General features: G+C 31.2%; 3 protein-coding genes across 4 annotated transcripts; 2 read left to right on the top strand and 1 right to left on the bottom strand.

Annotated features, from left to right (window-relative positions):
- Window positions 1-6,310: 6,310 nt before the first annotated feature.
- Window positions 6,311-8,705, top strand: LOC105176870 (uncharacterized). The gene is made up of 2 exons (XM_011099806.3): window positions 6,311-6,683; window positions 7,794-8,705. The coding sequence occupies exons 1-2, from the start codon at window positions 6,424-6,426 to the stop codon at window positions 8,209-8,211; spliced, it is 678 nt and encodes a 225-aa protein (XP_011098108.1). The 5' UTR covers window positions 6,311-6,423; the 3' UTR covers window positions 8,212-8,705.
- A 1,274-nt stretch (window positions 8,706-9,979) lies between these two features.
- LOC105176871 (2-oxoglutarate-dependent dioxygenase DAO) lies at window positions 9,980-12,679 on the top strand. Of its 2 annotated transcripts, XR_002288272.2 has the most exons (4): window positions 9,980-10,578; window positions 11,623-11,941; window positions 12,049-12,248; window positions 12,337-12,475. XR_002288272.2 is itself a non-coding variant. In XM_011099807.3 (3 exons), the coding sequence occupies exons 1-3, from the start codon at window positions 10,235-10,237 to the stop codon at window positions 12,583-12,585; spliced, it is 912 nt and encodes a 303-aa protein (XP_011098109.1). In that variant the 5' UTR covers window positions 9,986-10,234; the 3' UTR covers window positions 12,586-12,679. The 2 variants fall into 2 exon arrangements, 1 of the variants encoding a protein (XP_011098109.1); XM_011099807.3 differs by lacking the exon at window positions 12,049-12,248 and having other exon boundaries at window positions 9,986-10,578; window positions 12,337-12,679.
- Window positions 12,680-13,772: 1,093 nt separating this feature from the next.
- On the bottom strand, window positions 13,773-15,570 carry LOC105176872 (2-oxoglutarate-dependent dioxygenase DAO). Its single transcript, XM_011099808.3, has 3 exons — window positions 15,169-15,570; window positions 14,617-14,935; window positions 13,773-14,208 (listed from the first exon to the last, which is right to left on the bottom strand). The coding sequence occupies exons 1-3, from the start codon at window positions 15,498-15,500 to the stop codon at window positions 13,957-13,959; spliced, it is 903 nt and encodes a 300-aa protein (XP_011098110.1). The 5' UTR covers window positions 15,501-15,570; the 3' UTR covers window positions 13,773-13,956.
- Between the last annotated feature and the right edge of the window lie 7,904 nt (window positions 15,571-23,474).

The raw sequence follows: 23,474 nt of genomic DNA, 5'->3' as shown, positions 1-23,474 counted from the left end.
CGTGATATGTTCTAATTTGTTGTGAGCGTGAGTCTTTTGCCGACTGGAATTTCCACAAAAAGGGCATATTCAAAGCTATCAAACTAATTAAAAAAATACAGGTAACATATCAACAACTGCTTTCTTTCATAAGTTATCAACAAGAGCCACGCAATTCTTACAATTTCGAAATTACATAACTCAACCTAAGAATATAATACACACAAGTTGCAGAACAACGCCATCCATCTTCGCTTGCTGGCCCACAACCGCTCTACACTCGGCGTCAACAGCCGCCGCACAACCGCCACAATCGCCGTTACTAGTAGTAAATTACCACACAAGAGCCCACAAACATTAACGCACAAGTGCATTAGGAATTATAACCGATCGAAAGCATGGTTTGAAAGATTTAATCAGCCCCCACAACCACCACAACCGCCGCATCCTCCACACCCTCCGCCGTCGCCGGCCCCACCACAACAGCAACCCTGAGAAGTTCCTCCACCACTAGCATCCCCACCGCCATCGCCAGTATGGCGATCACTTTCGATGGCAGCCACCACGGCAACTGTACCGGCTGTTGCCGCAACGGCAGCACCTGCTCCGGCCAGAACCACCATGTTTCCATCTTTTATCCCATTACTACCCGGCTTTCCTCCCTTCTCATCATAACCATAAGGCACCGCCGCAGGCGGCGGAGGCTTGGCGTTCTTAACAGCAGGCCGGTCATCAAACTTCCCCTCCTTGCGGCCTCTCGTGCGCACGCAGCAAAACATTTTCTGACAGTAATTTAAATCCAGAGAACTGCTCTTCTTTTATAGAATTCTGGTGTTGACTGATTCAGACATTGCAATTGATGTACAGCAGCAGATTCCGTCGAATTGGCGTAAATGTACTGAAATTTCTCTCGAAATTTCAGTAGAGAATTTAGTTACATGTCCCCGTCGTTTTCAGATGAGTATTAATTGACTTCCCCAACTACATAAATAAAAATATTACAAGTGGGTATTGGTTTGGTCTTTGGTCAGCTCCGGAAGATATTTCCTTATCCGTACATGGATTAGATTTGGATATGATTTGAATTTAGAGCAGTAGGAAATTGAGGGATTAATGTTGGATTCATTTAGATTTTCAAATTCCTACATAGCAATTTTTCACAATTTCTTTGGATAAGGGTTTATTGCAATTTACCTCTCAAAAAAAAAAATGGCAATATATTCCATATTTTTTAAATTACTTCATTTTAAAAAGTATAAGGGATGAAATGTTGTATTTTAAAAAATAGAGGAGGATAAAATGCTATTTTTTTTCCGATGGGAGGATAGTTTTTGTTCATTTGCAATATCACATAAGAGCTACTTGCATTTGTGTTATTTGGATAATTTCAAATTCGAAAGTGTTCAAAATCTTTTATCATAATTTTGAATTATATTCTATTAAATATTAATAAACTTTAAATTATTTTAATACAAAGTCGTTGGAATTCCTTTCCTCTAATCTATCAACTCAAATGAATCATTTAAGAATATATATATATATATATATATATATATGTATAGATTAGATTTTGGATGTTATAGAACTTGACATGCTTAAATCGAAGTGATTTTGTGTTTAATAGTAAATTTTTCAATATATATTATAACTTTTTAATACTTAAAATTTATCTTTTTAATTCATTCAACCCCCTCAATAAAATTTCATTGCGATTCAATGATTTTACTAAAATACCCCTTAGGTTCTTAATTTTTCGCACATTTTATGTTTTGAGGTAATTATTCCATAATTGATCAATAAAAAGAATTAATTCTCTATAATTTTTAAATATTTTTATTTTTGATAAAGGTAATTTTTAAATACTTTTACACACACATCAAGTGATATTATGTGCACGGTATAATATTAGTGATAATAAGGCCAAAGAAAAGAAAGAGTTGAAGTGATTTGGTGAATGTTATAGGGACATTCCCAAAGAAGCTGATACCCACCCAACTAAGATATGTACAATATGAGCAATTACTTAAAATAACGTTACTTATAACAGATTGAATTTTCTATTTCAAAATTTATTATTTTTCTAATCCAGCCTAAATATATATGTAAAGATGTCATAACCTAACGTAGATAATTTTTGCTTAAATTCAACAACAAATATGATTTATATTTTGTCAATTTATTGTGTAATTTTAAAGATTTCACATGTTGAGAACAAAAATAATTTAAAATTGTTAAAATGATTGAGAAAACGCGCATGTGAACTTAATTTGTTGCACTTTTTTGGCCCTTTTAATGAATTCCAACCATTTGTGTCCTCAATGTGCAAAATTTTAAAATTATAAAATAAAGTTGATTATATAAATTCGTATAAAAATAAAATTGTCATTCTCTACTTACTAGATTAAAATTATAATTATTCCCTTTCTTGGACCTTTTTATGTCATTCAAATTTCCTAGCTCAACTCGTATAGCGTGAACTTAATTATGTTTATCAAAAATTAAAATATATTATTTTAGTATATATAATTATATATTTTTTAATATATAGATTATATGTGTATATCCTAAATTTAGTTTTCTCTTCCTTTCATATCTCCGTCGTCTCACCATCTTTCAGAGCAAGCTTACCGCCATTAGAAAGCCCGTTTAAAGAAGAGCATTTTAATACCCCACACACTACACATTTCTAATCCTTTGGGTGAGTTCGCATTTTTTTCTCGAAAGAAACCCTACCCCGCACCTCCCCATCTTCTATTGCTATTTTCTCCGTTGTATGACCACCTCTCGATGCGTGCTTACCACCGTTGGAAAGCTCTTTCAACAAAGAGTATTTTGATACCTTACCCACTATAATTCTTCAATTTGTTGGTGAGTTATATCTAGTTTTTCGCTCAAAAAATATTAACCCATGCTCCGATCTTCTATCGCTTTTTTCTCCATCGTCCGACCATTTCTCAATGCAAGTCTACGTTGTTGGAAAGTCCGTTCGACGACGAGCATTTTGACACTCCACCCACCGCCAATCTCTCGTCTGTCGGCAAGATATCTCTATTTTTCCGTTTTATATTTTTTTAGATTTTCTTTATATATTATATACATATAACTAAATTATAATTTTTTATCTTATATTTTAATATATGTATAATTTAAAGGCAGGGATAGATTGATCATTTAGGATAAAGTATACATACTCAGTCTCATTTTGAGCCCGTGAAATATAATTCTAGAGGCTAGTGGGTAATGTGTACTTTTTTAAATTTTACAGAGAATTATATAATATTTTTTTATCATAAAAATCTATTTGAACATTTTAAATATCAAAGGGGATAATATGAATTTTACCCAGAAATAAAATGCGAAAAACTTCTAACATGATGACACCACTAATTAACCAAGTTCCATGTACCAACAATTCCAATTATTAATGTCAATATTCGTTATTTAACTTTTTAGCATAGCATTTTGATTTTATAATTATTTAAATTTTTTTGTAATTTCAGTTTTTTTTTTTGGAGTTAATAATTTTTGTCAAAAAAATATATGTACATCTCATGTGACTTTTTAAAATTGAAGTAATTGTTCATATTGACTTATTTTTATCAGTATTTTTGTCCTTTAGCTTCCTAAGATAGTATTTTAATCTTGCATTCTTTTTAAAATTTACGGTTTCAATCATTTTCTTCGCAGGAGGTAACCATTCTACCATTGGAGGTGAACTCCGGCAAAAAAAGAGACCGAAATTGCAAAAATTAAAAAGATGTATAACCAAAAAACTATCTTAAAAAATTAAAGAACAATGAAGTAAAATAATTTAAGTTACGGGACAAAAAATACATTTAATCCTTAAAAATAATACCAAAATGAAACCAAATAAAGCATAAATTTGGCTTCTGGAGTTTATATATTTACAAATCAATTCGACAACTAAAGAATAAAACAGAAGTAAATAAACTTTCATGATATGTCTGAATAGAGAGTTTGTAATTTTTGTATTGTATGTTAGGGATTGTGGTTTTAGTTTTAAAATTTATGATTTTGTGACAATTTCATTACTTTGGGCAAAATTCGATCAGAAATCTATTGGAGCAATTTGGGACTTTTGGAATAAGGGATATTTTGCAAATGGGCAGAGAAAGTGCACGTGGCAGTTTATATGGCGACCATCTCTAGTCATTTTTAAGGACATTGTTTGATATTTTTCTTTAATTTCAACCTTTGATTTATAAAAAAAAATATGTCTTCAATTTCCTTCAAAATAGCTAAATATAATTGCTACATAATCTGTCGCGTGCAAGTTTTCTTTCCATTCGGAAAAAATCTTGATTTGCTTTATTTTTCAAATTACAGAGAATAAATTTTTTTTATCTTTTTTGCTATTTATTTTTTTACTTATTTCTCATATCGTGGGGGTAATTGTATTTTTTCCTTTAAACTTAAGTTACCATCTGTTTTAGTTAAAGGGGTCGGATGAATTTTACCCAATATACATCTATAATCGGGATAATTATAATTTTGGTTCTCATATATTACCACTAATTCACTACCAATGCCTATACATATTGAAATTTCTATTTTAGGTCCTTAAGCCTAATTAATGATATTTTGCCCTTTCAAATGAAATATATAGCCCAACTATCTTTTTCCTATACTCATAATCAGGCCCAACATGCTTTTAAAAATAAAATTAAACCTCTATAGATTCATACACTAGAAAAAAAAGTTAATATTGGCTACAATATTAATGACTATGAGTAAAAATCATGGTAAATGACTATGGATAAAAATCATGGTAAATGACTACTATTAACTACGGTTAAACAAAATCGATGCAAAAAATTGGCTTTTCCACTATGAAAAATTATTTGCCATGACTAGCCATGGTCAAAACATCTGTTATGGCTTTTAATCATGATAAATGCTTTAGCCACCTTCTTAAAAACCACGACCAACAACCGTTGCGTGGCAGTGGTTAGTAACTATTTGCTACGGCTATTTGTTACTAACCATAACAATTTAACGTAGTTAAGTGCTATAATTCTTCTAGTGATACATTTCTTGTAGTTCTCGGATATTCCAAGTCTTTGATTTTATGGACATTCTCCAACCACAGTACTGGGGAATACTGATGACTTGGATACCCGGGAATAAGGCGGTCAAAGAAAGGTATGAATTTACGGAGGATTCATTTTATTTTTGCAAGCATGCGAGGCTTGATCATGAGCATAAGAAAAAGGTAGTTGGATTATATATTTTCTTTGAAAGGGCAAAATGGTCATTAATTATGCCTAAGGACCAAAACTGTTCTATGTTTGGTTTCATGTTTTGGCATTTTTTGAGACAAGATAAAACACACCCAGTATTTATTTTTATATTTTTTACACCTTATCTGTATGTTTTTTTATTTTTTAACTTTCTATATATAACATATATACACTTATATATAATATAAAAAAGACATGATTTGATAATTGACAGTGATTTTTGTCTCACAAATTCCATCATCAAATCTACACCACTTATTTTAAAATACATAAATTACCTCAAAACACAAATCCAAACATATTATCTATCTCTAAGACACACTTATTAATCTCTATTTTTCTCTCTCTCTATCTCCAAAACCCCAAAATAAAACCTCAAACACAAATCCAAACACCATGTTAATATTTTAAAAGTTGAAGGACTAAAATAGAACTTCAATATGTTTAGGAATTGAAAATGAATTAGTGACAATATATGAGGATCAAAACTGTAATTATCACCCTATAATCTATATAGATACTAATATAAAAAGAAAATGGGCTCCATATTCACAAATGGCGGTTAATAACACCACCGCATCAATTTTTTATAAAGTAAAAAATGCCTTTCAACTAATAAGATAACCAACTTAATCAAATTTTTGAATTATACTTTAACTAATAAATTAGTTTTCTTCTCGTTTGTATTTTTAATATAATGTATTTATTTATATATTTTGCACTCATTTATAATATATTTTAAAGTATGAAAATTTATTTATTATATGCATGCAGATACAACGTGCCACAGCAGCTAGTTATATAAAAAATAAAAAGCTTCTACATTTACAAACGACAATTAATGACACCGTTACACCAAACTTTTATAAAACTAAAAATATCCTTCAACTAATAATATAACTAACTTATTTAATTATTAATCGCTATTTATAAATGTAAAAGCGCTTTTCTTTTTATAATATGATAGATACATCTTTTTCATCCTCATCCATAGAGGAAACCCTTGAAAACCACTTACGTGTCAACGTTTGTGCCATTCAATCAAATGAAATAACCTCAAAGATTCTGAAAAATGTAAGATAATAAATTTCACAGCAAATGCTTCTAAACACTTGTGGATGTCATGAAGTGATTTCATATCAACAAACACTTCACTCCTAAGTCTCCAAATCCCCTGCGAAAAATGGCTGCTTTAGATCTCTTCAAGCTCTCTTTCCTTCTGAATCTTCTCTCGACCTCAAATTTGAACCTCTGGGCGGGGAATGAGGCTGGACCTGTCGGCGTATTCCCGCCCACATGTAACCGTATCGAGTGCCCCACCTTCGACGTGGTTCACAACGGGAATGGCTTTGAAATTCGGCGTTACAATTCCAGCATGTGGATGTCAACCAAGCCTATCGATGATGTTTCATTTGTTTCAGCCACCAGAACAGGGTTCCTCCAGTAAGTTCTATTACGCTCTGTTTTGGTTCAATGCTTCTGTTTGCTCGTTAGCCATTTGGGATTTTGAATTTATTTTCTGCGGTTTTTGTGAGTATATGATGAAGAATTGCCCTTATCGGAGAAGATACTGGTTGTATTACATATACAAGAGAAGACGTAATCAAAGAAAATCAATCCTGGAAGGTTCCAATAAAAACAGATGCTTACTGAGTGTGAGATAACGACGTATATCTTAGTTTTCCAGGCCTTGTTTGAAACTGAGAAATTCTAGTTGATTAGCAGAAATCTTCTTTTAATAGTGGAAAGATGAAATATATTTTGCTGCATCATTTGAAGGGGACAATAGTGGCCGGGAGGCTGAAATTGGAAAGTATGCAACTAATTGTAATCAGAAATTTGCAAGTAGTGATAATGAGTAATAAAAGTTACTGATGAAGTAGCTTGATTTCCTGATTCTTGTAGTGGCTATGTGAGCTGAATGTTCACTGCACATTTGAATGATAACTAAGAGGGAAAAAAGAAAGCATGTTAATAATGGATTGTTCTTGTCATGCTTGTTTTCGGATAATCATGACTGGGTTTTTTGTACAAAGAATTTACTCAAGTCTTTCCTAAGGCAACTTCGATTCTTCTTGATGAAACAAAGCATTGCTGTTGAACCAAAACTTATCATGGCCAGGAGCAAAGGCATTTAGCATAACTGCAGTGTTGGGTTAATGAATACATTTCTATTGTTAACAATAGTTGGAACTTTTTATCATGGAAGCTGTGTATGCTTATAAATTTATCTCCAGATTACAATTTATTTGATGCACTTGAGCAATATCTGATAAGTGTTCATGCCTGAAATTAGAACTAGAAATGCTTCACTTCTTCTTGTCATGCATCAAATTTTGCAGGTCTAATTCTAAGCATCAGAACAATATATCAAAAGGGTTTGTCCAGCCTTTATGTGAACTCGATTTGTCTGAACATTTGTTATTGTAATTTTTCAAATTAACCTTTTCTATCGTTTGTATTCTAGCCTGGAACGTTTATAGAATTTATTCAGTGATATTGTGGAGAAACATGCTGGCTAATGATTGATGTTTGTTTTTGTCACCTTTCTAGGTTATTTGACTACATTCAGGGCAAGAACGATAACCAACAGAAAATAGAAATGACGGGTCCAGTGATTACTGAAGTGAAACCCAGTGATGGACCATTTTGTGCTTCGTCCTTCGTTGTGAGTTTCTATGTTCCTAAAGAGAACCAACAAAATCCACCTTCTGCTAAAGGCCTCCATCTGCAAAAATGGGGAGTAACCTATGTAGCTGTACGACAATTTGGTGGATTTGTGGCTGACGAGGAGGTTGGAGAGGAAGCTGCTGCATTGTATGCTAGCGTTGCTGGAACTGTTTGGTCTGATGCAATAGACAAGAGCCATGCTGGGGACAGTGCAACAGATTACATTGTTGCGCAGTATAATTCTCCATTTGAGTTCCGGAACAGAGTGAATGAAATTTGGTTGACGTTTGATTGGGAGTAAGTTGCAAATTGAAAAAGAGTCTGGTGTCTACTGCACACTCCAAACGATCGGATGACCTGAGTTTAGATATGAAATATCAACATATTATTTGCCTAAAAGTTCTCCCTGAAAGAATACCAGGTATTTAGTATGAACATTATCTGGCTGTTATTTGAAAGTCATAAGCAGATACTTTGGCCTATTTTCCCTGCACAGTCATTACTGTTTCTATGTGTTGGATTTTCTGCGATAGGAGCTCCTTGGAGGGAATCGAATCGACTTTTTGTAACGAGGCTGTGGTGGTATGTGTTGTAGACTTTATGCTGCCAAACTCTTATCTAAGTTTGACATGAAATGTGGATTCTGGCAAAACCAAATGGATCAAAAAGATAGATGTAAAATAGCTTGTACCTTTGATCAATTTGAACGGAATGTCATGCCATTTGATCGAAGAAAATGCCCCTTTAGAATTTTTAAAATTATTGATGGTAATTTTAGTCCATATACTTCTTTTACTATTGCATATATATATATATATATATATATATGATGTTTTAGTCTTTACAAACTTTTATTAAATTATAAAAGATGTTAGAATAGGTGTCAGGAAAGCTAATTGAATTGGCGTTCGTCGATCTTTATTAAAATAGATTTTCATTATCTTTCATAACATTTACAGAAATTAAAACAGAACATAATAATAAAAAAGAAATGATTTTTGTACGATTTAATGGTTCCATACGTATACTGATATTGGACCGTATTTGAGATTGTATAAAAATAAGTCGCTCGAACATTTATAACTATTTGATATGTAGTTTCCGAAAAAAATATAATTCAAAATAAACAAAATATAATGCTTTTTAATTCATTCAAAGCGTGAGTGCGTAAAAATAATTATAGACTAAATTTAAATGCAAATTTATTTACTTTTAACTATTTAAATATTTTGTACTAAAAAAATTTCTACTTGAATGGAATAATTATGAAATTTTAGAACTACAAAATAATATACCACTACTACAAAATTAATTCAAGTATCTTATTATTTGTATAATCTATTTAAATTTATCATTTCAAATACAACATCTGACAAAAATATTGTTAACCCATTATTATAGTGCATTTAATTATTTATTAAATATATAATTATTATTTAAATTAAAAATATTTTTTTTCTTACATAAATAATTAACAAAAAAAATTATATATATATACACACATATATATAAATATATATAAGAGACATGCTTTGACAATTAACGGTGACTTATATCTCTCAAATTCTGACAACAAATATACACTATTTATTTTAAAGAATTTTAAATTATCTTTAAAAATAAATTTAAACATATATCGAATTTCCAACACATACGTATTTATCTCTATTTTTCTCTCTGTATCTTCAAAATACAAAACAAAACCCTCAAAAAACTAAACCAAACACTGTAATTTTTCATTTTTTTTTTCATTACCCTCAGTTTGTGGATTAAACTTTTTACTGGGGTTCTTGTTTAACACCATTATATTTTTTCCTTTATAAGTACAAATTATTACATGAAATATCAAATAAAAGGTAAAATCGATAATTTATGCAATTTTTTTTTCTAATGTCGATATTTTTGTTTCAAGTCCTAATAAAAAATATCAAATATAAATAATAATTTTCAAAAATAGTGTAAATATAATTTTTAATTTTTTTTAAAAAAATATAATTTTATATTTTAAGAGAGAATATAAATATAATTATCCTATATAATTATGCAGTCAGAAAAGGCTGACTCTAGCCAGTTTGAAGAAAAACTCGAGTGTTAACTCTCTGTCGGATTCAAAGGTAGGGAGTAGCCGACAGCAAACGAATCAAATCTGACATATGTCAAACAGCGTACTAAAATTCAAAGGAATGGTTGCCTGAACCAAAGACAGAAGGCCAATCATCTCGGTTGATAATATTATTTTTAGAAAGAAAGTTATCTGTGCTCTCTAGTTATTAACGCCTAATTTGATTCAGAATAGATTGGAAAAAATTGGACTTCAAATCAAAATGTCTGCTACTACTCCTACTGCCAGTATTCCAACAATTGATTTCCAAGATTTTCCATCTCAGTCCCAGAAACTGATACAAACGTCCGTGAAGTGGGGATGCTTCAGGCTGATCAATCATTCCATCCCTGCGGCTTTAATGGCGGAAATGAAAGCTACTGTGAGAACCCTTTTGGATCTTCCCATGGAAATCAAACAGAGAAACAGAGATGTGATCGCCGGCAGTGGATATGTGGCGCCCAGCAATTCCAATCCTCTTTACGAAGGATTGGGTCTTTATTATATGGGATCGCCAGAAGCTGTTCATGAGTTTTGTTCCCAGCTAGAAGCCTCTCCCTCGCAAAGGTGCCTTCTTCTGCCTCTTTCTCTCTCTCTAACGAAAGAGCTGGAATTTTTTGAGTCGATGGTTTTTCGTTTGTTTTGTGTTTGATTATGTCACTAATCCGTTAACAAGTTGGAGGATTCTGAATTCGTACTGTGTTCTTGTTTGTTTGGTTTGGGTTGAAATTCTTGTGGGCATTTATAATCACTATGGTTTATGAACAATTTCAGGCAAGAAATTCTTGAGTCGATTCAAATAGTTATGTTATTTGTATGGTATGAGTGTCAAAATTTTAGATAGGTGAAGAGAGGAGAAGGGAACAAAGAATTACTGCTCATATGGCTCACATTTAGACAAATGTAAAGGGTTAAATCATGTTATTCTCTGTTAGTTTGAGATTACGACGTTCATTTACAAAATATAGGTGAATTACACATGTGGAGAATGAAAAATGGAGGAACTAAATCAAATATAGGTTTTCACAATCATCAATCTAGACATTATTGTGATCTTGCAATCATATTGAAGGATCAAATCTTGATTCTTAACAACAAATAGTGTGAGTTACATGTCAATCTGTGGCCATGCAGTTGACAAGCTCCAAGAATTGTTCAATTCTTTTGGTTTGAGTATTCTTGAGTTAATCTTGAGTGGGTTCGCAGCGATATTTGAATAGCTCGGTTCACTTGACAAGTCTTTATTTTGCAAGATGGCCTAATCTAGGACTAACAGTGCTTGCTGGTTATACGAAACACGAAAAGCCAATTTTCTCCGCTCTCTTAAAGGGGTGAAATTGTTAGATTTGGTGTGAAAATATGAATTTATTTTTGAAGAATAGTTGGTGTAAAGGAGAATAGATCAAATGTGAAAAGATATTTGTTAATTGGAATGTGTGTTGTAGTCATTATATTAGCAGTAAACTGTGGAACCAAAATCAGATTAGAGGTGCCAATTTAAGGCTGCTATTGCTCGTGCATGTGTCGAGCTTATTCTTGAGGTTAACTGCTTATCCCTGAAAATATTCAAATGAGGCATTGGTTTTGAAATCAAACTCTTTTCTCTTGAAGGGAGACCATTGTTAAGTATTCTGAAGCCGTCTACAATCTGGCCATGGACATAGGTCGGAAGTTGTGCCAGAGTATGGGGCTGGATATGGATTTGTTCAAAGAATGGCCTTGCCAATTCAGAATAAACAAGTATAACTTCACTCCCGAAAGTATAGGGTCGTCTGGAGTTCAAATTCACACGGACTCAGGATTTTTAACCCTACTACAGGACGATGATTGTGTCGGTGGCCTGGAGGTAATGGATGAGAAATCTGGAGAATTCGTTTCTGTTGATCCCTTGCCAGGATCAATTCTTGTGAATTTCGGAGATGTTGCAAAGGTCAGTGACGTTTTCTTTTATACCTTCATTTTTGGTCTCAGAGGCTCTTTGTTTTGTGCATGCATCAGACTCTGATTGCCCCTAACAACACCTCCATTCTCAAGTAGTTGCTAAGCCGAAACCTACTCTCACTTGCCCTCCGAAGTATAGCATACCAGGCCAGAATATGCTTACCTTTTCTTACTGGAGAATGAGAACGTCGGTAGTATTTGGATTGATGGATTCAGACACAACGAATTCAAATCCGTAACACTTCCTCCAATTCCCAAATACAGTCTCATCGATGTCTATGATGAGACTGATAATGGTTTGCCGCTCTGCGTCTATCATGCCATGACACAAATACAAGTTTTGAAGTATGATATTTGCGTTGACATTTCAATTACTCGGTACAGGTGTGGAGCAATGGAAAATTTTGCAACGTAAGGCACCGAGTACAATGCAAAGAAGCAGCCATAAGAATTTCAATAGCTTTTTTTGTTTTGGGACCAAAGGAGGCGGCAATAGAAGCGCCTCCGGAGCTAGTGGATATGGAGCAACCGCGCCTTTTTGTCCCTTTTACATATGAAGATTACAGAAAGCTCAGGCTCTCCACCGGATTACGGGCTGGTGAAGCTTTGGCTCTGTTGCGCAGATCGACCTAGCTCATTGAAAGATAATTGTTAGCTCTTTGAAATGATATGAAGGTGTGGAGTGAATTTTCTATTTTAAGTTCTATAATGTTTTTATTTCATTTAATATACAGATCACGTACATAAAATTATATCATCTAATTCAAATATATTTATATATATTAAATAAAATAAAAAAATATAATAGAATTTAAAATAACAAATTATCTGCACATTGAGTCAATGCCTCTTTTCACAGACTCCATGCACAAAGGTTCCAGTAAGGGATGTCAAAGAATTCAATAATGAAGTTCTGTTACATTATGCGCACAAAACAATACATCCCAACTGAATATCCAGCACTTGGTTTTAGACTTTTTTGCAATAACTTTTAAAAAATTATACTGTACGGCAGCAGAAGAACAATAACCTTTTTGGAGTTTCAGTCGTCCTAAATATCATCGAAGTCCTTTTTTCAGCACGCCAGAAGAAATATGGGGCTTTGTTATGATTAATTATTATGATAAAAAATAAAATTAAAATCACTATATATGTTAATTAATTATGGTTAGGAGAATGATTTGCAAGCAGTGAGGTCAAAACGTTGTACCTAAGAAAGGACAAAAAAGTCCCTTATTTGGAGTAAAAAATACTCAAAAAATTGAGGGGATCCGCGTGACATATGATTTCTATTAGTGTGTAGAGAAGAATTATATTTTTTTGTAGTGTCTAGTCATCGTCATATGCAGTCCCCGCAGGCATACAAAAAAGAACTATGACTATGAGCTAAAGAGAGAAAAAAAAAATTGTGAAAAAAAACAATCATGATGTGAAGGAATGAGGAACAAAGAAGCCCGTGAGAAGAAAAAAACATAAAGTGAGGTGAGAGAGAAAAAATTAATAAATTATAATTATGAGTTTATTAAAAATACAAAAGTGTCAAGTTCGTGATAAGAAAAGAATATGGAGAAGTAAGGAGGAGACAGAAAGGTAAAGTAATTGGTTGAGAGAAAAAATATATATATAATTGTGAAATTATTAAAATTACTGCTTTGAGTCTCGGACCAAATTTTTCTTTGAAATTAAATGGAATACTTGGATTATCCAAAAATTGATACATAAAAAAATTTTCTTGTATAATAGTATAAATATTATTTTTTCAAATATTTCTCTTTTATAAAATTCAGTCATTATATAATCATACTAGAAAATGTAGATCCTGAACAAAAAAATTATTTGACAATAAATACAAAAATAGTTGTAACTTCAGTCCAATACAACATCTGCTCATAATGACAATATGGGAATTTCATAAATCAAAGATAAATAACGTAACAGTAATTAATTAACCGGAAATGTTATTTAAAAATGCCCATTTCCACTCTCTTTATTTCTTCTTAATTTTCACGAACTTTGGGTGAGAAAGTATTTGAGGGCTCCTCCAGTTGGTGAATTCGTCTTAGTTCGTAGCTTCCTGTAATCTTCGAAGTCGAAAGGAATGTATCGGCGAGGGTGGTCGGAATCCACCAGCTGCGGCGGCGCTTCCACTTTCTCATCTTTAGGCCCCAATACGAAGAGTGCAATGGAAGTACGAATTGTTGGCTCGTAGCATTGAACTCGATGCTTCACGTTGCAAAACCTTCCATTGCTCCATACCTATAATTAAATCCAACGTCTTCTGATTTATATTTTCGAATTTTTAGTTAAAATATTAAATCATTCTCCTTATCTGATCGATTAAGTTTTAGATGAGGTGGTGGTTTAAAATGGTTTTAAAGTCAAGTCAAATAAGAGATCTTCAATTCAAATTTAACTGTCAGTAATTTGTAAGAGAAAGGTGTAACTTCACCACATACAATTTAAAAATCTAAAACTATCGAAGTGCCAAAAATCAATTCATATAAGATCAAATATGTCACTCTCCCTAAGTCGAAAGACTAATTGCAATTTTTACCTAAAAGAAAGATTTAACATGCAAGTTTTGCAGTTGATGAGGTCATGTTAATATATAAAATTAAATCTTAAATGATTTTTCAGGTGGTCGTTTAACAAAATAACACGTACCGTGGCCACGTCGCCAACATTAACAACAAGAGTTCCCGGAATAGGATCAACTGGAACCAGCTCGCCAGTGATCGTATCCACTGCCTCAAGACCATTCACAATCTCATCATCCTGCAAAATGGTCAGAAATCCAGGGTCTGAGTGCATTACTGCCCCAGTCAATCCCACAGTTTCAGGACTGTAATTGTATTTGTTCATCTTCAGCTGGCATGGCCATCCCTTGAAAAGCTCACCACTCAACCCCAATCCCTCCATCAACTTACTTCCCAGGAGCTGTGCAAGATCATGAAGAGCAAAACCATACTTTTCCAACACCTCCCTGCAAAATAATTCATGCTCATGAAACATTTGCAATAGAACATCTGACCTGCAAGGACTCCTCTATCTAGTGATCCGCACTTTCTATGACAAGATCGTGACGCTCATAACTCATATAAAGTTAATAAAATACTTCAATTACAGGATTAAAAATACGAATTTTCCTAAATGAAATATGCATTTGCAACAGAAAATCTCATCCAGAGTTCTCCCCCAATCAATAATGGAACTTACCTTTGGTGAGGAGATGCATCAATCTGAGAGCAGAAATGATCAAAAGCACCAGGAGAGGTCATATCATACACACTCAGGCCCTCAAAATAGGGACTGGCCATGTTGGGCGGCGTGTAGCCTTTTCCAGGCTCAGGATGAGAATTCTTCAGCTTTGTTTCCATGGGAAGATCCATCAGCGACCTCGTCGCGCCCTTCATTTCCGCCATGAGCTCCATGGGAACCCCATGATTAACCAGCCTGAAGCACCCCCACTCTTCACAGGCTCTCACTATCTTCTCCGCCAGACCGGAGACATCCTGCATGTCTATAACTGGAACTGATCTCTTCCCCATTTCTTCTGCTGCTTCTCTCTTACCTGAATTTTGAATTCTCCAACTCGGTGCATTTGTTTGCTGGTGCGAGCCGCTGATTTTATAGTGGAATTTAGGAGCTCGGATTACAACATTCATGACGTCATCAACTGTTTGACTAAGCTGTCGTGATTAATTGCTGCTCATGTTCTCACTGTTAGGATGTCATATTCCAGATTCTATGTGTGTGTAATCCATCGCAGTCGTAGGTCACCAAAACTATTTTTGTCAAAATTAAATTTGGCGGACACAGACATGTTCTTTAACCACACGTTGTTGTGGCACACGAGGTCTTTAAAAGTATATAAAAAATTTACACCATGAAATGGAGAGGAAAACGAAATTATTAAAAGATACAAACCTCATGTGAGTTTTGGAGGAAAAAAAAAATGTGTGAAAAGAAAAAACGTGGAATAAGATGAGAAAGAAAAAATAATTGATTATGATTTATTGAAAATATGAAAGATTGTTAGGAAAAAACACATGGAGATGTGAGAGAGAAATATTAAGCAGTGGGGTGAGAGAGAAAAAAATTGATATTGTTGAAAGGATACTAAAATCATTATTGTGACAAAAAAGTTTTAAGGAATAAAATTAATTAAAAGGTAAATTTAGTATTCAAAAATTGGTACCAAAAATAAGTTTTCTTTTATATTAGTATAAATAATTAATTGTGAAATGAAAGTGTAATGGTAATAGTCACAATAGAAAAAATATAATTTTAAGCTGTGATTTATTATCATAGTCAGAAGAAGAAAATCATGATAAATTCAAATCAACTATGAATTTGGAACGATTATAGTCGTTGTTTTTGTAAGTGTGGCCAAAATATTACCAAAACCATGTCAAATATTTTGGCCATGGCTAAAAAATCATGGCGGATATTGATTAAACGTTGTAAAAAATTTTAAGTTTTTATTTTAATTATAATTAATAATATTAATTTATTATAATTTTTAAATCGTGATCAATTATAATGTAACGAAAATTCAATTTTATTGTAATGTCAAGAAAAGTTACATTTCGTTTGAATTTATAGGATGACGAGCAAAATAGCTTCCATTTACTAACGGTGATGTCAGTAGGCAGTCGCATACATTTATTAATTGAAATACAAAATGCAAAGGAAATAAATCCGTAGTTCACTTAAAAAAGAAAAAGTAATATTGGCTGTACTAATAATCACTGCGATTTACAAGATCATGACAAATCAACATTATTTATTATATTAAAAGAAAATTAAGATAAAAATTTAAATTTAATCAAAGTTAATCAATATTTATTTTAGTCTCATTTACAAGAACAATAATAAAATTAATACAAAAATTTAAAATTTGATTATAGTTAATCAAGATTAATTACTATGATCAAATAAAATTTATCCTAAAATTCAAGTTTTGATCACAACTAATGGCATGACCAAATCATTTTCAGAAGTTTTTTGCTATAGCGAATGTCTCGGTTCCATTTGCGGAAACAACACTAATTAATAGTTGTTGTCCAGTTGAGTTAATTAGTATTCGCCACAGTAACTATTATAATTAATAAAAATATAAATTCAATACCATATGATTAATTAAGTCGATAAGTAAATTAGCTTTTTAAATAGAAATAGCTCAAAGAATATTTTGGTCCGAAAATTCAACATGCGTGTACGATTTATGTATCTTAAATATATTTTTAGTTATGTAATCTTGACATTTTGATATTTTAATATTTTATCTTTTATCTGTTTAAGGATGTAAACTAGTCCTACATTTTTTTTTTATTTGTTGTAATTTTGGTCTTTTTGGTGTAGAATCCAGCATCGAAAACACCAAAATCACGAAATATCATAAAGTTACAGGATCATTCTGAAATCCTAAAAAGATAAAGGATAAAAATTTCAAAAAATCAAAATTACTGAACCAAAAGTAAATTAATTTAAACCCAATTATGTACATAACACTACAATGAAATATGATCTTTATCATAGTGAATTACCATACTTACAAATAAAAATTCTTGACGAATACTTATAAATAATAACTATTAGCCATTGTTTTTGCAGGCAATATTAAAATATTAGCAATAATTAATAATTATGGAAAATGTTCTGGTCATGACTAAAATCATGAATATCAATTAAATCTGGTTAAAAACTTAAAATTTTCGTATTGATTTTGTATGACAAAATAAATAATATCAAATTGTTATGAATTTTTAGCTGTAATATTTTATAATTTACATAAGGAATAATTTTTTGTTTAGTGTAAATCCTTACATTTTCTTCTTAATTAGTATGATGATACAGAAGCTTTTTGAGCTTTGATAAGATTGAAATATATGTGGTATATAGCTACTACCACCTAACATTCTAGAAATAATTAATTAGAGGGAGGTATTATGTAATTTAATAAAGTTTTGCAACCTTTATGGTCAACATAAGGAAACTGCCTTCTAGATGGAGTCATGCCCATTGTTAATTTTCAAGGGCAGATATTATTTTCTTTTTCTTTTTTCAACCACAAATTTCAATTCAATTTGAATTTCGTCAACTGAATTAGGCCTCGTTGGCAATAACTATCTCATTTAAAAATTTAAATTATTAGAAAGGGAAAAAAATACAATTTACCCTCATTTGATATGTGAAATGAGCAAATACCCCCTGTAAAAACACATCATCAAATTACCATCCATGTTTTGAAAAATGAAGCAAATTATCCCCTTATCTAAACCATGATAAAGGGCTAATTTACTTTATTTTTTGAAACACAGAGAGATAATTTGCTAATTCTTTATTTATAGGGAGTATTTGTTCGTTTCACGTATCGTAGCTATGGGTTTGAATCTTATATAATTATTTAGTTTATTTTCATAATTAAATCTAATAAGTACTTATGAAGTTATTTCCATAGTACTTAATCTCAACATGCCTTTCTTTTGTAAAAGCAGTTTGGAATCTTTTATAGGCACCTAATGTTGAGTAACAAATCCTCATCCCATATTTCAAGATGGTAACAAGTATTAATTATATACTTCATTTTTAGTTCTTCTTGGATCAAGAAATTCCAAATTATTATTCTAATAGTTTTTGTTTCGTAATTTAGGTTCTTTTTACTTCTGGTTTCACCGGTTACGGAATTCTCATTTTTAGCTCCATAACTTTCAAAGTATGCATTTTTTGTCCCATGCCACATTTTCGTTAGATTTTCAGTAGAAAATGCCACATGACTGTTAAGTGCATGGGACCAAAATTACTGTTTTTTTTTCAAAGTTATAGGATAAAAATGAAAATTACATGAACAATAGGATCAAAAGTCTAAATGTTCATCCTTTATTTTTAAAATGGTAACACGTTTAATCCTTTAATGCATTAATTACTTTTAACAATTTTTGATTCTCACCTTGGATCAAGAAATCTCAAATTATTATTCTTATAGCGGTGGATCTGAACTTCTCTTTCAATCCGTAAGAACTACAAAAGGTAAATATAGTGTTTGGATTTATTTTTTTTTGGGTGTTTTATTTTATTTTGTGGAGATAAAAAGAGAAAAATAAAGATAAAAAAGTATGTATTGAAAATTGTGTATGTTTGAATTTATTTTTAAAGATAATTCAAAATAATTTTAAATAAGTTTATATGTTTAAAGTTGTGTTTTGGTAGATAGAAGTTATTGTTTTTTTTTCAAATCATATCTGTTTTATATATATATATATATATATATTAATAGGTGTTGTATATTTAATGTTGTATTTTTAGAGACAAAAATCACTATTTATTATCAAATTATGTCTATTTTATATTATATTTATATATGTGTATGTTTATATATATTATATATAAAAAGTTCAAAATTAAAAATTCACATAAATAAATGTAAAAAAAAAAAGACAAACATTAAATGTATTTTGGACATCCCAAAAATGAAACCAAACAGAGTTTGAAATTGATTAGTATTTCAAACTATCTTAATTTGCAGCTAATTAATACCACATGGCAAAAAGCAAAGTTGGTCTACCATATTCAATTTATAGGGGGAAATGCAAACCCTCTCCATATGATATGAAATATTTGTAAATTATTTTTTTATAAAAAAATAAATATCAAATTATTTTTTAAAGAATAAATGTATGATATATTTATATAATATATTAATATTTAATGATAATATAATAATAATTCTTATTATTTTATATATAATATATAATATTTTTTATAATATAAACTTTTATTAATTGAAGAAGAAAAAGAAGAAACCAAACCCCCACCCCACCGCCCCACTGTCGTTGCTGCCTCCCAGCTCCGTGCCACCACGCCCTTCCACGTCCCGTCCCACCCTTCGTCACCCTCCTCCCCCTTCCCCACTTCCACTCAGTCGCCGCCAACCTTCCGCCTTTCCCAACTCGCGCCAATCGCCACTACCCATTCTCCCCTTTCACAACGTGGACCAGACGCCACCTACCCCCCCTTCCCCAACTCCTGTCCCCGTCTTTGCTCTCCCTCCCCATTCGCGGAATCCCATCGCCGGCCCTCCTCCAGGCCCCCACCGTGGTTGGCACTCCCTTTTTAATATAATATATTAAAAATATATTATATTTTTTTAAATTAATATATTAATATATAATACAAATTCAAATCTAGACCCCTCATTTAAATTATAGAAATATTATAAAAAAATTTTAAGAATGAACTGTTGAAGTGTTTTCAGTAAAATAGCGTCTTAGAGCTTTTCTAATATTTTATAGATTTCAACGGTCGTCCATTGACTAGCTCAATTCGTTAGTTCTTGTCAGATTTTCATCCATTATTTTGTATTGAATTGAGTAAAATATTCTTGTGGACTGTGAATTATAAATTACTTAGTTTTTTATTTGTTTTAAATTTTTATGGACCGTCTAGACAAACCTTTTGTTATAATTTTAAAAAATTTTTGTCTATCTTGTTCGAATTTTTTATAAATTTTTATTTAAAAACAATACAGCTAAAATAAAGTTGACAATTCTGGGTCTCCATTTAAAATTACATAATTTCATCAAATATTAAACAGATGTCAGTAATTTTATAAACAATGAGGGAATATTCGTAATTATGTTAAATCTCATGAGAGTTCATTGTTATTTATCCAAAAATTAATAATAAGAGTAAGTAACACCGAAACTTCCTGATTTTAGATCTAATTACATAAACATGCCCCCGCCTTTTACAAAATTACAGATACATCTTGATGAGGTGTTAGTGCAATGTTTTTCAGGGAGTGTGTGTAAAGTTTCATCGTTGAATAAGAGTTGTACTTGTAATTATAACTACAACCTTAATAATGTACTTATAATTTTATAAAGGATGTGGAAGTTTTTGGGTAATTAAATTTAATATCAAGAGATGCAAATATAATTTACTTTAATAAATATTTTATAATGGATATGATTAAAATTAAATGAGTTCATTAAACTCTTAAAAAATAGTTATAAACTCTTTAGTTTTCTTGAAAGAGTTTACAGGCATCTATATATATATATATATATAGTGTTTTAATTTTGTTCTTGTAATTTTCTTTTATAAAATATTTAAAAGAGCTTATAAGTTCACAAATATAAGGAACATCCAAGTTATTGAAGTTTAAGTCCAATAATTTCACTAAAATCTCCAAAGAAATGTTTGATCCATCACTTAATGCAATTTCTAAACATTTAAAATACAAAGAACGTTTTATTAGGAGTTGATTTGAGTCAAATTGTGAACTTGTGCTGAAAAATATATATATAAAAAAAAAAGTTGTAAGGGACAATATTTATATGATTTAAAAAAAATTCTTCTACGTCCACGATCGATCAAAATCGATTTCTACATCCATCAATTTTTTATACTAGATAGTATAAAATATTGTAAATTTACAATATTACCCCAACCCCCCCCCCCCCCCCCCAAATGCAGAGAGTTGTAATGCCGTCGTTTGTTTGAATGTAATATTAGATCAAATTCCACATCCCAACACATATATACTACAATACTGTTTTTAAATTTTTTCCTTCTTAAATCATGGTTGCAGCTCATGACCTATTGGATCAAATCTGCCTAGAAGAAAGTTTATAATCGATTACAATTTTATTAGTTATCGAATAAAATTGTGGTAAATAATTTTTATTAATCATGGTTAAACAAAAATCGATGTAAAAATTTATATTATCCATCATAAAACTATATTTTCCATGACTATGAGTCATAGTAAATATTTTTGTCATGAAAGCTGTTTCTGCCATCCTTGCAAAAACCACAGAGAGCAATCGATTCGTGAACGTGATAAATAACTGCCTACTATAATTATTTGTTTTTAACCATGATAATTAATTAAATATGATTAAATATTAAATTTCTTGTATTGCTGTATAAACATAAATGTTTATTTTGATTTTGTGATTGCACTTTCTTAATTAATTGTAAAGCAGTGTGGACGACCACTTGACGTATCTTCAGGTGTGAAATCCTACAATCTAGTCAAGAAAACGTAGCTAATTGCTGACTTCTCTTCCCATAAACCCTGAGGAATATTTTCAAAGGTGGCAGGTTGTAAACTATGATAACAAGCTTTACTGGGCCGGCAGAACGTGGTGGGAACGTTTTGAGAAATTTTCAGTTATTCCAGAAGCAAAACTTCCCCAGTTGGGAATATACTGTTTAGGACAAGCATGATACATGCTTATGTCTGCCTTGGAAATCAAGAACTAACGTTCATTTTTATTCAGACCTGAGTACTTGAACTGAAAAGAATTAAGAGAGGGTGTTTGGTTAAGCTTATTATGAGCTGATATGAGAAAAGATATTATTTGAGAGCTTATAAGTACTTACGAAAGAGTTTAGGGAAAAATGCAAACAACCCTTGTGATATCATGAATGAGGGAATTACCCTTTATGAAAAATCAAATAGCGAGTTACTTTCCTGTGTTTTTTAAAATACAACAATTTACCTCCCTATGTTTATTAAAATGAAGTGATTTGCCCCCCCTATATAAGAAGGTAAATTGCTTCATTTTTGAAAGAATAGGGGAGTAAATTGCTATATTTTTTCCATAGGGAGTAATATGCTCATTTTCAATCTAATTTATATTAATAATAAATAAATAAATTATATTAATATAATTTATTTAAATAGTATAATTCTAACCGCGACTCGAATTTAAAAAATTATTTTTGTTAAAAAAACTGACCATGTCGTAGTTTGAAACCACAGTTGTGGTTTCAAACCACGACATGGAGTCATGATTGGAAACCATGACATCAAGTCGTGGTTTCCAATCACGACTTGATAATTTTTTATTTTTTATTTTTTAAATTTTATTTAATTAAATTTTTTATAAATTAATTATATAAAATTAATTTTTAACAACATATTAAAGTCCAAAAAATCATAATATTAAAATTATATTAATTTAAAAAATTACAATTAAGTATACAAATATAATAGCATATGTTTTTCTGTACAATTATAAAAAATACAATAAAATATACAATTATTCTTGATGGATAGACTCCTACAAGACACATCTCACACCGAAACTTACATTTTTTCTTTTTCTGATTGTTTTTCCTCTACACTTTTTTAACAATTACCCGATGGTTTTTCTTCAAATTGTTAGAGTTAAGATTCTCTTGCAACAGCAGCAGATGCTCTCTCGTTGAACATGCCTCCCCAGTCTCTTTAAAAGGCAAAGAGTGAAATGTAAGGGGAGGCCAGCTCTGAAAAGTATTTACTAAACACACGTTAAGAATAAAATCCATAAAAAATTGTAATCCGATCGAAATTTAGGACTCACATAAGGAGCACATGCCAAATTTCAGCCATATTTGTAATTGTTTTTACGAATTTGATCATTATCGTAATATATACGTGTTTAATTATTTAATTTTTTTCCTAAAAAATGCTAATTTTATTATATTTACATTCATGTATTTAAAGTCTGAATATTATTTTACATACG

The sequence above is a fragment of the Sesamum indicum genome, linkage group LG13 (assembly GCF_026168435.1).
Source record: "Sesamum indicum cultivar Baizhima isolate 11 linkage group LG13, ASM2616843v1, whole genome shotgun sequence".
Taxonomy (NCBI): Eukaryota; Viridiplantae; Streptophyta; class Magnoliopsida; order Lamiales; family Pedaliaceae; genus Sesamum; species Sesamum indicum.
This window is presented reverse-complemented; position numbering and strand designations above follow the sequence as displayed.

What these genes read in the sequence shown, in the direction of transcription:
- LOC105176870 (XM_011099806.3), top strand. Translation starts at nt 6,424, where the DNA reads ATGGCTGCTTTAGATCTCTTCAAGCTCTCTTTCCTTCTGAATCTTCTC. An exon ending in ACCAGAACAGGGTTCCTCCA is followed by an intron (nt 6,684 to 7,793) that starts GTAAGTTCTATT and finishes TCACCTTTCTAG; the next exon opens with GTTATTTGACTACATTCAGG.
- LOC105176871 (XM_011099807.3), top strand. Translation starts at nt 10,235, where the DNA reads ATGTCTGCTACTACTCCTACTGCCAGTATTCCAACAATTGATTTCCAA. An exon ending in GAAGCCTCTCCCTCGCAAAG is followed by an intron (nt 10,579 to 11,622) that starts GTGCCTTCTTCT and finishes TTTCTCTTGAAG; the next exon opens with GGAGACCATTGTTAAGTATT. An exon ending in ATTTCGGAGATGTTGCAAAG is followed by an intron (nt 11,942 to 12,336) that starts GTCAGTGACGTT and finishes TACTCGGTACAG; the next exon opens with GTGTGGAGCAATGGAAAATT.
- LOC105176872 (XM_011099808.3), bottom strand. Translation starts at nt 15,500, where the DNA reads ATGGGGAAGAGATCAGTTCCAGTTATAGACATGCAGGATGTCTCCGGT. An exon ending in GATGCATCTCCTCACCAAAG is followed by an intron (nt 14,936 to 15,168) that starts GTAAGTTCCATT and finishes ATTATTTTGCAG; the next exon opens with GGAGGTGTTGGAAAAGTATG. An exon ending in ATGTTGGCGACGTGGCCACG is followed by an intron (nt 14,209 to 14,616) that starts GTACGTGTTATT and finishes ATTTAATTATAG; the next exon opens with GTATGGAGCAATGGAAGGTT.